Raw genomic sequence first — 12,989 nt, 5'->3', positions numbered from 1 at the left:
TTACTGCTGCCTCCTCTATCACTTCAGGGGACTGTGCTAATTACTGCCTAGACAAAATTTCAAAAACCCACAAGGAAATAAAGCTGAGCCCAAAGGACAGCACACTAACATACACTCCCTCAGCTGCTAATTCTCTTTAATCCTTTCCTGCGCTAACAGAGGAGACTCTCTCTCTTCTCCTGTCTTGACTCTATTACTTCTTATATCATTCCTCCCCTCCTGACATAGTGGTAAAGGTATGGGATCTATTATCTGGAAAGCTCCAAATTATGGGAAGTTCTACTTCCAGAGAATCCATTTTAAGTAAATAATTCAAAATTTTAAAACATTATTTCTCTGTAATAATAAAAGTGTCTTGTACTTGATCCCAACTAAGATATAATTGATCCTTATTGGAGCCAAAGCAATCCTTTTGCATTCGACCCTTCTTCACGAGACAACGCCCTCATCATATATTGTTTAGACTGCTGTAACTCACTGCTCTGTGGGCTTCCCCTGTCTAAACTGACCCCACTCCATCATGAACACTGCCCCCAGACAATGTATAAAATAATACTGACGTTGTTTGTTATTTTTGGTATTTAAAAAATAAGTTAAAAAAATTAAAAGAAAAAAAAAACAACCAAACAAAAACCCATTGGATTACCCAGGGGTCAGCCACTACATCAGAATGGCTTCATAAAATCTTAATTTGTGTTTAGGGGCCCCAAAGAATTGTGATTCAACTGCACTATTTGCTTGTACCCCCTGTGAAGCCATAACCTGGCCTTTCTGGTGTGTTTCTGACTGATCTAAAGTTTTTGTTTTCCCTCTGGCAAATTGTTTCTTTGATAGAGTGAATAAATAAAACAGCACTGAGTTAGTTTTGTAAGGAGATCTTTAATTCCAAGTGCAATTTCTTTTTCTTATGGCGAAAGAGCAAATTGTATAAATAACAAAGTGTTTGATACACATTAAAAATTACATCTTTTTCTGAATACACCATAAAAGAGCACCAGCAGACACACAACAAGCAAATATGTCCAATCAGCAAGACAGTAAACGGAATGGAAATAAAAAGCGCTTTACTGATACCGGCTGGAATACTTTATCTTCCGTGCACACACTGACATCTTGGGAATCTTCATATACTTTATTTAATTAAGAAACTAAAAAACACAAAAAAAAGTCAGAATTTGTTACACGCAAACAGATCAGTGCCAGATATTTCATTACAGTGTAGACATTATGCAAAGAACAAGTGGTGTAATAAACTCACAGTTCCATTTACATTTAAACACAAAACACACTGCGCTAATTGCCGTAAGAAGTCAACAAGAGCCGGATAATTGCAGCGGTATCATAGTATGTAGTTCTGATTTAGCCTACTGCAGCTTCAAATGAATGTACGGAACCTGCAAGCCAAATGTGATAGCAAGGCAACACATGAATGTAAATGAATGTGTGTTACAGCTGAGCGCTGATAAGTGAAAAAGGCTATATTAACCTTGTACCGTATGCACAAACGCAGCCTCCAAGATAGTTTTAGGAATGGACAGAGAAGCAATTAATCCTGCCCCCCTTCCCCTTTTATGTCCAACCTGTCATGGCTGGTTGTATTTATTGATTATTATTGTTACTCTTATTAAAGCTATTTCAGTGGGTTGCACCTCACTCTGAATGCAGTGCTGCTTGCGCTAAGCAGTGTTGTGTTCTAAGTGGGAGGAAGCAATTTTACATTTTTATTCTTATTTGTGTGCATTTTTTTCCGTTAGTGGCTTTTATTACCTTGCCCCATTATACATCAATAACAGTCACTGACCAGCTTTCTCAATTCAGAATGACTTGTACAAACTTGTATAATCTGTTTATCATAACCAGCATGGGGTCAGGGATCTCATAAAGGTAAGGTGCTGATAGTATTAGTATGACTGGGGCTATGAGGTGTTATTAAACCATCCAAGGTGCCAAATCAGTATTATACATGGGCCTTTCTCCTGCCTCCTGTTCCAAATCAAGTGCTGCGCTATTGACACATACTCTGGAGCTACCACCACCTCCGAACCAGGGGGTAGCGCCATCTTGTCCTGTTTGAGGCATAGTGAGTACCAACGTACACTGAATCTGGGGTTTTAAGAACATTCACCTATCTAGTACTCAGCAAAATGACCATTTTGACCCTAACTGAAATGGGCCCATTTTATCATAGTACAAAAATAATAGGGTTGATTCACTAAAGTGCAATAACGCTTATCGCATGCTTTTATGCATTAAAATAGACGCGAAAAAAAAAACTGCGCGATTCGCTTAAGTATTATCGCATGCGTTAAGTCACATATCGCGTGCGTTAATTCTCGCGCAGAAATAATACTAACGCATGATTCACAAACACTTAGACGTGCTAAATATCGCATTAGTCTGTGCGAAAATTAACACCTACTTGGGGCAGGCGGTAATTATAGAAAAGTACAGTTCATGAGCTTTTGGCAACACAATATGGACTTTGCAGTGGGATTTATTCAAGTATATGTTGGCCCTAGAGTGATGCAGCCTCCAGTTTGCAGGGAAATGGGCATTTAAAAAAAAAAGTAGTTTTACGAACATAATGGTGTGTATGGCTAATATGGCGTGCGCACGAAAAATAGCGAACGTGCGTTAATTAGCATGCGCGACAAGTAGCGCGCTGTGTTAATTAGTGTGCATTGCGTCAAATACTGCACGAAAATAGTCTTTGCGACTTAAATAACGCAAACAGCATCGCGTCTAAATTAACGCAAGTATCTTTTTAGTGAATAATGCATTAAGATACGAAAAATAAGATGCAATAAAAATTTTAACGCATGCTATAAAGTTTTCTTCAAGAGAGAAAAAGTTTTTCAATTTGTCGCACAAAAAAGCACAATTTTTTTGAATTGCCATACAAAAGCCAGCATTGAAAAACCTTGACAACCTCTAACACCGCAAAGCAAAGAAAGATCTTCCAATTGTAAAAGGGACGCCTGCCATTGACTTCTACATGATCTTGACAGGTTTAAGCTGGGATATTTTTACATTCAGATTTGTCACAGTTTTGTCACATATTCACACTTTTTTCCATGACTAAAGAAAGAACCAAAAATAGTAACTGTCCCCTTTAATGTCAGTTCTAGGTTGAACATTTTACGGCACATTCAGACTGGTGAGAATGCTCAGTGCAACTACGACCCCATTAAACACAATTGTGTTTGACTTTTGTGCTGAACGACACAGCTATCAGCTTTGATAAAAGAGTCACTTTGTTAAAAACATTTCCTGTCATAAGACTTTTGATAAATTGCAAACTATATTAAACTGATGGGAATTCTTCTGGATTCCCTTGTTCAATCAATAATAAATCTGCCCCTATGAGGCTTAGAGATTGATCCTTACATTGAAATCATTCTATAGCTGTGTAAACCACAACGTTGCTAAAAAGAGTAATATATATGTTTATACAGGTATCGGACCTCTTATCCGGAAACCCGTTATCCAGAAAGCTCCGAATTACAGAAAGCCCATCTCCCATAGACTCCATTTTAATCAAATAATGCAGAATTTTAAAACTGATTTCCTTTTTCTCTGTAGTAATAAAACAGTACCTTGTAATTGATCCCAACTAAGATATAAATAATCCTTATTGGATGCAAAACAATCCTATTGGGGTTAATTAATGTTTTATTGATTTTTTTTTAGCAGACTTGAGGTATGGAGATCCAAATTATGGAAAGATCCCTTATCCAGAATACCCTTGGTCCCAAGCATTCTGGATAACGGGTCCTATACCTGTATATACAATACATATGTTTATACATATACAGGTATAGGACCTGTTATACAGAATGCTAGGGACCAAGGGTATTCCGGATAAGGGGTCTTTCCGTAATTTGGATCTTCATACCTTAAGTCTACTACGAAATCAAAAAACATTAATTAAACCCAATAGGATTATTTTACATCCAGTAAGGATTAATTATATCTTAGTTGGGATCAAATACAAAGCACTGTTTTATTTTAACAGAGAAAAAGGCAGTCAATTTTTGAAATCTAAATTATTTGATTAAAATGGAGTCTATGGGAGACAGGCTTTGCGTAATTCGGAGCTTTCTGGATATGGGGTTTCCGGATAAGGGATCCCATACCTGTAATACATTTGTTTGTTCTACAGCTGTACTAAACAGTCCCCTACTTCGAATAAAAACTAGCAACAGTATTATACATTTAATAAGTTTGCTGTGACCACTAAATTGTCCTTGATTGCATGAAAACCCTCATAGGCACCACTATTAAGTGAAATGTGTTAGTAATGATAATAATAGAGTTTGTTAGCGATACACATAGCGCAAGAGAGCTTCCCCTTCATGCAAATTGCTGCAGAATAAATACCCACTGCCTTCCCAACCCTGTAGCCTTTAATTCCTCGTCTAATTATGAGCGGCAGATGTATAGTGTACTTTCACATATGTAAATGCGCATGGAAATCTTTGCTCTTCCAAAGCGTTTGTCGTTACATATTTCAAATCTGTAGCAAATTGTCTGTTCTTGTTAAGTCTTTTCAACTGAATGCACCGTTTTGCACTGGGAAGAATAACAATGTTTGATTCATGTTTCAGCGCAGAAAATCAGAATGCTACACTTTTCAGAAATAGGTTTCTGCTCTTCATCCTGACTCGCAGGGGTCTGCTTAGCAATTTACAGTGGCAATGTGGTTTGAAGGGTGGAGAGAATTTGAAGGAGTAATTAGCATTCTAATTGGAAAACCTCAAACATGGGATTAAACAGATTTTTACATTTTAGATTAAGTGTGAGGATGAGTTTTCATGATCTAGAAATAAAGCCCTATAATGGCCAATCAATTACTGTGCGAATGGAGTTAATTTACAGAAACATCTATTGGAATATTATGTTGCTAACTATACTATAAATACATTTGGAAATATTTGTTGCTGACTCCCACTGTTAAGATCTTTTATATTAACTTACAAAATCCTTCTACATGTCTTCTCTTGTGTCCATATGTTCCTGGTCATCTCCTCCATTCTTCTTAGAGCCAATGTCTTTTCCAAAAACCCAAAACTTTTAACCAAGACCATTCCCCGTGTTTTCTTTCTTGGGGTTTCTTAAAGCTGGCCATGCATGGCTGATTTGGCCCCTGACAGCCAATCTGACAGATAGCTCGGCAATCTCTTGTAGAAGTTTAAAACTCTCATTTGGTGGGGTAAGGAATTATCCTGTCTTGGATTCTGCTGAGTTTGAACGCAATACCTGGTACATTATGGCCTTCTGCCATTACCCTTCAAGGGCAGGCTAGAGGTATAGACTTTCCATGTACTGAGGTTTTTCTATGTCAGTCTGTATCATTGGTTCTGATAATTGCTCCCTATTGCTGCTCATCCTTAGAGACCTCCCAGCAGAGAATACCTTATATATACCTAATCTGACATTATCCCTTGCTTGTTCTTAGGTTTACTTACCTGCTATCACCTTGCCCTGTAGGCACTCATGAACCTGATTTCCTCTAGCCCTGCCAGCCTTGATTGAACTTGTCTCTTCTGGATCTTGTGCTTTTCCCTGACATGCCAGTAGGGTATGTTAACCCTCCCTGTACCAGTGCCTACATTCTGCCTTGTTCTGCTTATGCTTAATTAAATTGTTGTGTGCCGAACATCTGTTGTGCTTGTTTCCCATTCTACACCCTTAGTCCCTACTAAAAACACTACACAAATGGCCCCCAAGACTCTGCTGTAGCTTAGGCCATATGTAAAAACAATGATGCAAGCCTTTTAATAAGTAAATAGGCAGTAGTAAAAAGGTAACCTTTTTTTTTTATTTATGTGCCTAATGGGGCACTCATTCATAGCTATAAGCCTAATAGTAATGGCCCCCTCAGGCATGAAACATTATACTTCATTGTATAGGCAGCACATACTTTAATTGTAATTCAACTCTATTAAAGACCCTTGGTGGTCATTCAGAATGAGGTTTGGGTACTGGAACTGGCAATGAACATTACTGAGGGAGCACTCTGTAAACTGAGACCATAACCCGTCAAGTCTCCTTCAAAGAAAACCTGAGGTTTTTGATGGTATTCTCAGTAAACTTCCAACCTTCCTAGAGAAAGTTTAGTTCTTTTCTAAGCAGCAGCATTTTTTTTCATCCACTACAGATCAAGTGACTGAAATCATATTTTTTCTGCTGGAGGGGGGAGTTTGATCTTGAGCAAATAATTTACTATGTTGCAAATCTCCACTGATCTCTGATACTTCTCTATCCCTGTTGGCACTGAAACCCAGGCACTCATGTCACCCTGTGCCCCCAGAAGTAGGGCTTCTGCTTGACCCTGTACATTCAGGAGTGGGGATTCTGCCTGACCTTGTGTCTGTTAACCCTGCCTGTTCTAGTGCCTACATTCTGCCTTGTTTTGTTCACCCTGCCTGTTTCCCAGTCTACTCCCATCTAAGTCCCTACTATAAACAATAAACCAGTTGCCCTAAGACTCTCTTGTGGTCCCTTGGTGGTCATTCAGAGTGGGTTTGGCCAATGTATGTGACACGTGTGGACTTCACTGGGCTGTTAATTTGTTCCTCTTCTGATGGGCCTGCATAGGCTCCCATTATGATCTGATCGTTGGTCTAGGGTGCAAATGAGTGATCAGCCCAATGTGGCCCAGAATAAAGATGGCCAAATTGAGCAACCTTGCCAATCTTGCGGATTTTATTGTGCACAGTCAGCAAAGTCTAGAATTCCATCCCTAAATTTCTCTACAGAATATCTCCCACAGTATCTTCAAAATTCAACTCCATACATTTATAATGATACATCCCCACAGTAGTATCAGTTAGCAAAAAACATTATATCCTTTTCCCATACTTATTATAAAAAGGCAGTGTGGGGATAAGAGCTGAAGGCAAGAGGTAAGTCAACTAAGCAAATGATAGTTGAAGGCAACTACTGGCCCTTCAGAAACTGCAGAATTTCTAGTATCTCAAAGACAGATGAAGGATTCTGGGAAATCTATGTCTAAGTATCACATTACTTGCTCGTCTATTTTATTGCTTTTTTTATCTCTATGTTTTGGGTTCGAAAACGAATTCCTTTGCTACCTGCCAACATAAAATTATATTTTCTCTTACTGTCTCTTTTTCCCTCTGCAACTTGCTAACCTGCTTCTGCAGTGAACAGAATGTACTAGGTGCTAATGTATAAGAGAAGTCTTTGTATTTTCAGATTAAAGTGCCTTGGGCAGCCTGCAAACTCTGGCAAAGAACTTTATGTATAAAATATAATGTGCTTGTTGAGGACCATAAAGTCTAACGTCAGGTTAATAGCAAGTTGCTAGTGAATTAACAAGGCTGTAACTTTACTTTTCTTTGGGGGAAACTTCCAAAGGCTTCCTTATAAACATTGTATCTAACATATTTATTATATTAGAGTCCTAAGAGCATTTTGTAATGCTTTCTTCTTAATGATGTACTACACAGACTTATGATAGGTAGCCATAAATGCTCAGATCTGGTAGTTTGGCTGATTCAGGCCATTATACAATCGTTAGGGCATATATGGCAAGGTCCCCAGCCAGACCTTGGGTGGAAGTGCTCACTCCATGATCACTAAGGAAGGGTGCTCTTGCACCCCTTAATGCTCCAGGATCCTAGTAAATTAGTATTGTTTCAATGGCAAAACAATAAAAAATACAACTAAATAACAAGTCCCTAGATCGTTAGACATGTAGATCAATTATTACAGTATTTCTTTATAAAAATATTGGCTGCAAACCATGTGACTATATTATTGACCTATGTCTTGTAAGGGGTGTAAACCAAGTGCAACTTTAAAAATATTTTACAACTTCCTGCAAATTCATACTTTTTAAAGAAAAGTTTCCTGGGACTATGCGATATCCAGATGTATATTTGTATGTATGTATAACTTTATTTATAAAGCGCCACAAGGGTACACAGCGCTGTACAGTCTTATTTAAAGGAAATATTTTCTACAGATCGTTGAAAATTAAATAAAATCAAATATGATCAAATATGATTTCTATTTCACTCTACATTACTCTTTCTATAGATGTTCAGCAAATAAAATGGGTGTGTAGGCTATTCTGGATAGCAAGCGATCCTTACTAAATGCCATTTTGGTCTGAGAAGGAGAATAATTTCTCTTCACGTGAAACAATACTCTAGGGTGGCAAATAAAATAAAATATCTCTTCTATTACTTAGCAAAAAATAAATAAATAAATAAACCAAAAGCAGACAGTAGCTTGGGTGGACGTTGTTGCAAGACAAATGCAGGCTAATAGAATTAGCAATTAGAATTAGAAACTGCTACATGACAGGTGGACAGGACATGGCAAAACACCAAGTTGTAAATGTTTAAAGTTACATTTACCTGTATGGATATCCATGGTATTTGGATCGAAAGATTGACAGAAGAAAGCTGAAGAAGAACACTACAAGTCCAAGGCCGACTAGACAAATTACTAAACAAACAAAAAAAAGGTTAAACCAATTAAAACCAAAAAAGAGGCCAAATAACAGTAAAAAGACATTTTGGTGCTTAAGATTTTTAATTCAGAAACAAAAAACTAATGTCATCCTTTAAGGAGAAGGAAAGGTAAAAACTAAGTAAGCTTTATCAGAACGGTCTAGGTAAATACAGCCATAAGCACTCACAGAAATGCTGCACTGAGTCCTCTATCAAAAGAAACACAGCATATCTTGTCTCATTTTTTGTAAAGCTGTTCTTAGGGTATCTGACTTCTCTCCTCTCCTGCTTCCCCCTCCCATAAGAATTCATAAAACTCTCTCCCACCACCCTTAGGAATGAGTAATCTGAGCTACAACAGCTAGAGCTACAGCAGGAAGACCAAGCTAAAAAGGCAGCTGCTATCTTAAACAAACAGAAAAAGCTTCTAGCACTCTTTACTCAGGTATGGTAAAGCTTTCTGCAGAATAAATATATTGTTCTATGTGGCACTAATGTGGCAAATCTATTGGCAGTAAAGTGCTAAAATGACTTTCCTTCTCCTTTAAAGAAAGTAGAATTAGACGTAAACTAACCTTGGTATATGTATTCATACTCACCTGCATTTCTGGAAATTGAGTTTATTTCTAGAAAGCATATTTTTGTTTTAAAAAATAAATCCTTTTGGTTTTTTTTGAATTTTCTACCCCAAGGCATAAGTATGTCATTTTCTTTAGTGCCCTTTTCTACAGCCAGGGAACGCGGAGGATAATACAGACTCATACAGCCTACTACCAACTTTAACTTCTTTATAAACAGGACAGAGTATTAAAAAAAAACTTGTCTGAGTAATAAATGAAGATATGCATCAAAACAGATGATATATGAATAGGTGACACTGGAATTGATAGTTCAAAACCTCGACTGATTTTCCAACTGCACCACTCTAGCCATGTTCCCTATTTCCTTTGCAAATCCAGTTTAAAAAGGCAAAAGGTTAAGGTTAATGATATGATACAGAAAACAGACACGGCAAATAATTGAAACTAAGTTGAATGTTCCTTGCCATATGCCAAGGCTTCTCAATAATAACTATCATTAAACTGTTCTTCTTAACAAGAAATAAAAGGAATAATCAATTCATTTAAAAAAATCTCCAACAGCGGCTACATTTGGTTGCAGGATGTATTTTTATCTAGTTTACATTTTAAACGCAATTTAACAGTGTGACAGTAAGTGGAACTGTGGAAAAATGCAATTCAAATCAAAATGTGTCTAGGATTTATTATCCACCAGAAAATTATGTTTGACTGAAGCTTAGCAAAAAGTAAGTGGCCTACATCCATGGTAATAAGGTTAGTGTACAGGGTATTGGAAATGTCATTTCACAATGACTTTCAGATTGTGCAAGTTTGCCTACTTGAGGTTACTTGAAAACGGATTTTTACAGAGGCTACTTTGAGATAAAAAAAGACAAATACATCAGTAATAAAAATGCACTGCAATATGGCCAAAATTATGCTGACTCCACTTCTAATATCATAAGTCCTCACTAGCTACTGCAATGCAACAGCAAGCTCTGGCTGAAGAGGAGTGAAGGTGCTGCACACTGGACATTTGAGCAGTGGATCTGTGTTCTCTGTGGTGTGGAATCGCACTTTGCCCTGCAGACTATTAGACAGGTTAAAGTGGACCTGTCACCCAGACATAAAAAGCTGTATAATAAAAGCCCTTTTCAAATTAAACATGAAACCCAACATCATTTTTTTATTACCACATCCATACCCATTATAAAAGCATTTAAAAATCCCAGCTGTCAGTTATATATTGCCTGCCCCGCCTCTTTGCCTTAGGCATAGAGGTGTGGCAGACAGTTACTTTCACTTTCAATTCAGAAATTCTTAGATGTTGCTGCACTGCTCACATTCCCCCTCCCTCCTCACCATCTAATTTTGTAACCAGTGCATGGATATGGGCATCGGGTCCCCCCATACTGGCACAGAAACAAGATTTTGGCAGGATGCAATGCCTGCTTTGATAACAGTGTCCACAAAATGGCCCCTGCCTGCTTGCTGCAATTGGGAATTCCAAGGCTGAAGAAACTTAGATTAAAATAATTTATATAGTGTAAGTAAAGTTTATTTTGCTTGACAACCACTATAGAAAACAATTTGGAATTATTTCTTAAGGTGACAGGTCCCCTTTAACCTGCCTGAATGCATAATGCCAACTGTAAATTTTGGTGGACACAGAATAATGGCTTGGGCTGCTTTACATGGTTAGGGCCTCTAGTTCCAGTGAGAAAAACTCTTAACACTACAGTGTACCATACAATTATTTTCTTCCTGCTTTGTGGCAACAGTTTGTGGTAGGCTCTTTCCTGTTTTAGAATAATAATGTGCCAATGAACAAACCAAATAGTTTTGCTGAGATGGGAGCGGAAGCAATTGACTGAACTGCACAGAGCCCTGACCTCAGTCTTGAAACAACCATGGGATGAATTGAATGCTGACTGTGAGCCAGGCTGTCCTTGCAGAGGTATAGTTATCTCGCTGCAATCTCTATCTGTAGGGGACCTACCACCCTAAGAAATAAATCCAAATCCTTTTTTATTGTGGTAGTTGAGCAAAATAAACTTTACATGCAATATATAAATAAGTTAAATCTTGTTTTCTTTACTACTGGAATTACACAATCATGGCAAGCACGCAGGTTCCATTTTAAGGACACTATTATTAAGGCAAGTTTTGTATTACCCCAAAATCTTGTGTTTGTGCCAGAAAAGGGACCTGATGCCCTTGCCCATGATACACAATTATACTGAAGTATTTAGGAAGTGCTGAATAGAAAGTGAAAGTAATTAAATGTCCAGCCTAGAGGCACGGCAGGCAATATATGAATGACAGCTCAGATATTTAAATACATTTATAACAGGTATGGCCGTTTTCATAAAAAATATTACTTTGCAAAGGACTTTATTATACAGCAATTTATGTGTGAGTGGCAGGTCCCCTTTATCCACCATGCTTAGAATATAATTACATATTTGTTGCATCAATTAATTCTATTATACATCAATATATGTGCATACTATGAGCCTCTAATCCAGAATTCTAGAGTAATATCTGCGAGTAGTGTCAGTTGAGTTAATGCTAAGTTTGATGCACTAAGCAAACCGTATGCCTCAACTTGCTCAAGAGTTGCCAAAATCGATGCTAATATTTCTTCAAAATTTGGGCACAAATAACAATGTTCTTACTTGTTCTTATATGAATGCATGTTAACATCCAGTTTGGTAAATTATTTAGCAAGCTAATCATCTGGCTTCTGAGTTGCAGACACAGAAACAAGCCACTTAGGGACCCCCTCAAATAACCTCCAGGTCCAGGCTGTCAGGAATTTCAGGGTTTCCTTGCATTTATGCATATGTGCATTTATATATATATATGTGTGATGAATTAAAAAACATAAAACAGATGAATTGGAAATCACAGCAAAATTGCTAAGGAACATGCAAGGATGCAAGTACCTTTGTAGATAGCAACAAATCAAGGTCAGCTTTGCATACATTGTAGAGCTTTGTGCTTGTAATTAAGACCTTACACATGTAAGCATTACAGAACTTGGTTTGGTCTGGATATGACGTGCAGTGGGAATAAGTCATGACGCTTGTATGAGAAATAAGACTTACTTCTTCTCTTTCCAACATCTCCCTTTGATGTTGCAGCCTCATTAAGGAGAACCATTCCCATGGTAATTGCCGCATCTGTAATTGTTGCTAAGAAACTAAAAATGTTCACGTATATTTACATTCTTCAAATAGATAACAGTAAATAAACCACTAAAAAGACATTCAAAGAAAAGCGAGAGACCGACGTTTTCCCCCTCAAAAATATATTCATCAGAAAGGTCCAAAAAGTTCACCTTAACCTCCCTACATGATGTAAGTTATTTTTTTAATAGCTAGATATTTACAGCATTATGCATTAAATCTCTTGCCTAGGAAAGTAGTGCCAATCTAAACACTCACCTATTAAATCCCCAATAATCAAGTCCTGCAGGCTATTCAGAGGGAGAGACTAAGTGGTGATAAAAATACCATTTGTGCCATAGGCCTAAAGCTTGAGTTGCCTTTGAGGTCAATGGGGTCTTGTTGTGACATACTATTGCATGATATGTCTCCAGTGGCCCACAGGCTATTTAAAAGGGGATGTAAAGTCAAAAAATAAATTGAAATCATCAGGTCCACTGCTGAAAAAGAAGCCTATCTTCAATATAGTTTATTTTAAAAAAACAAAACATAATCTTCTGCACTTTGGTCACCTTCTACCCTCTACTAGAACTGACTTCAGCCTTTGCAAATCTTTAGATGGTTGGTGGCTGCTCCAAGTCAAAATGATTGGCACTGCTCAGAGTTATAGATGGCAAAAAAGCAGCATGTGGGGTTGTTTAATGCGTTTGTTTTTTACTTAGGCTAATCTTGGTGAGAAATAATCCCACATGCCACTTTACTGCTACGCAGAA

The 12,989-nt window shown here is 37.6% G+C and overlaps 1 protein-coding gene across 1 annotated transcript in view; it reads right to left on the bottom strand.

Moving 5' to 3' along the window:
* Positions 1 to 859: 859 nt before the first annotated feature.
* The window catches only part of tusc3 (tumor suppressor candidate 3), an 88,500-nt gene continuing 76,370 nt past the window's right edge, over positions 860 to 12,989 (bottom strand). The window contains exons 8-10 of the mRNA XM_002934666.5: positions 12,157 to 12,231; positions 8,391 to 8,481; positions 860 to 1,148 (exon numbers count right to left, since the gene is read on the bottom strand). Of these exons, the coding sequence (XP_002934712.1) occupies positions 1,133 to 1,148; positions 8,391 to 8,481; positions 12,157 to 12,231 (182 nt within the window). The 3' untranslated portion in view covers positions 860 to 1,132. The remainder of the gene's footprint in view (positions 1,149 to 8,390; positions 8,482 to 12,156; positions 12,232 to 12,989) is intronic.

The sequence above is a fragment of the Xenopus tropicalis genome, chromosome 1 (assembly GCF_000004195.4).
Source record: "Xenopus tropicalis strain Nigerian chromosome 1, UCB_Xtro_10.0, whole genome shotgun sequence".
Classification (NCBI taxonomy): domain Eukaryota; kingdom Metazoa; phylum Chordata; class Amphibia; order Anura; family Pipidae; genus Xenopus; species Xenopus tropicalis.
This window is presented reverse-complemented; position numbering and strand designations above follow the sequence as displayed.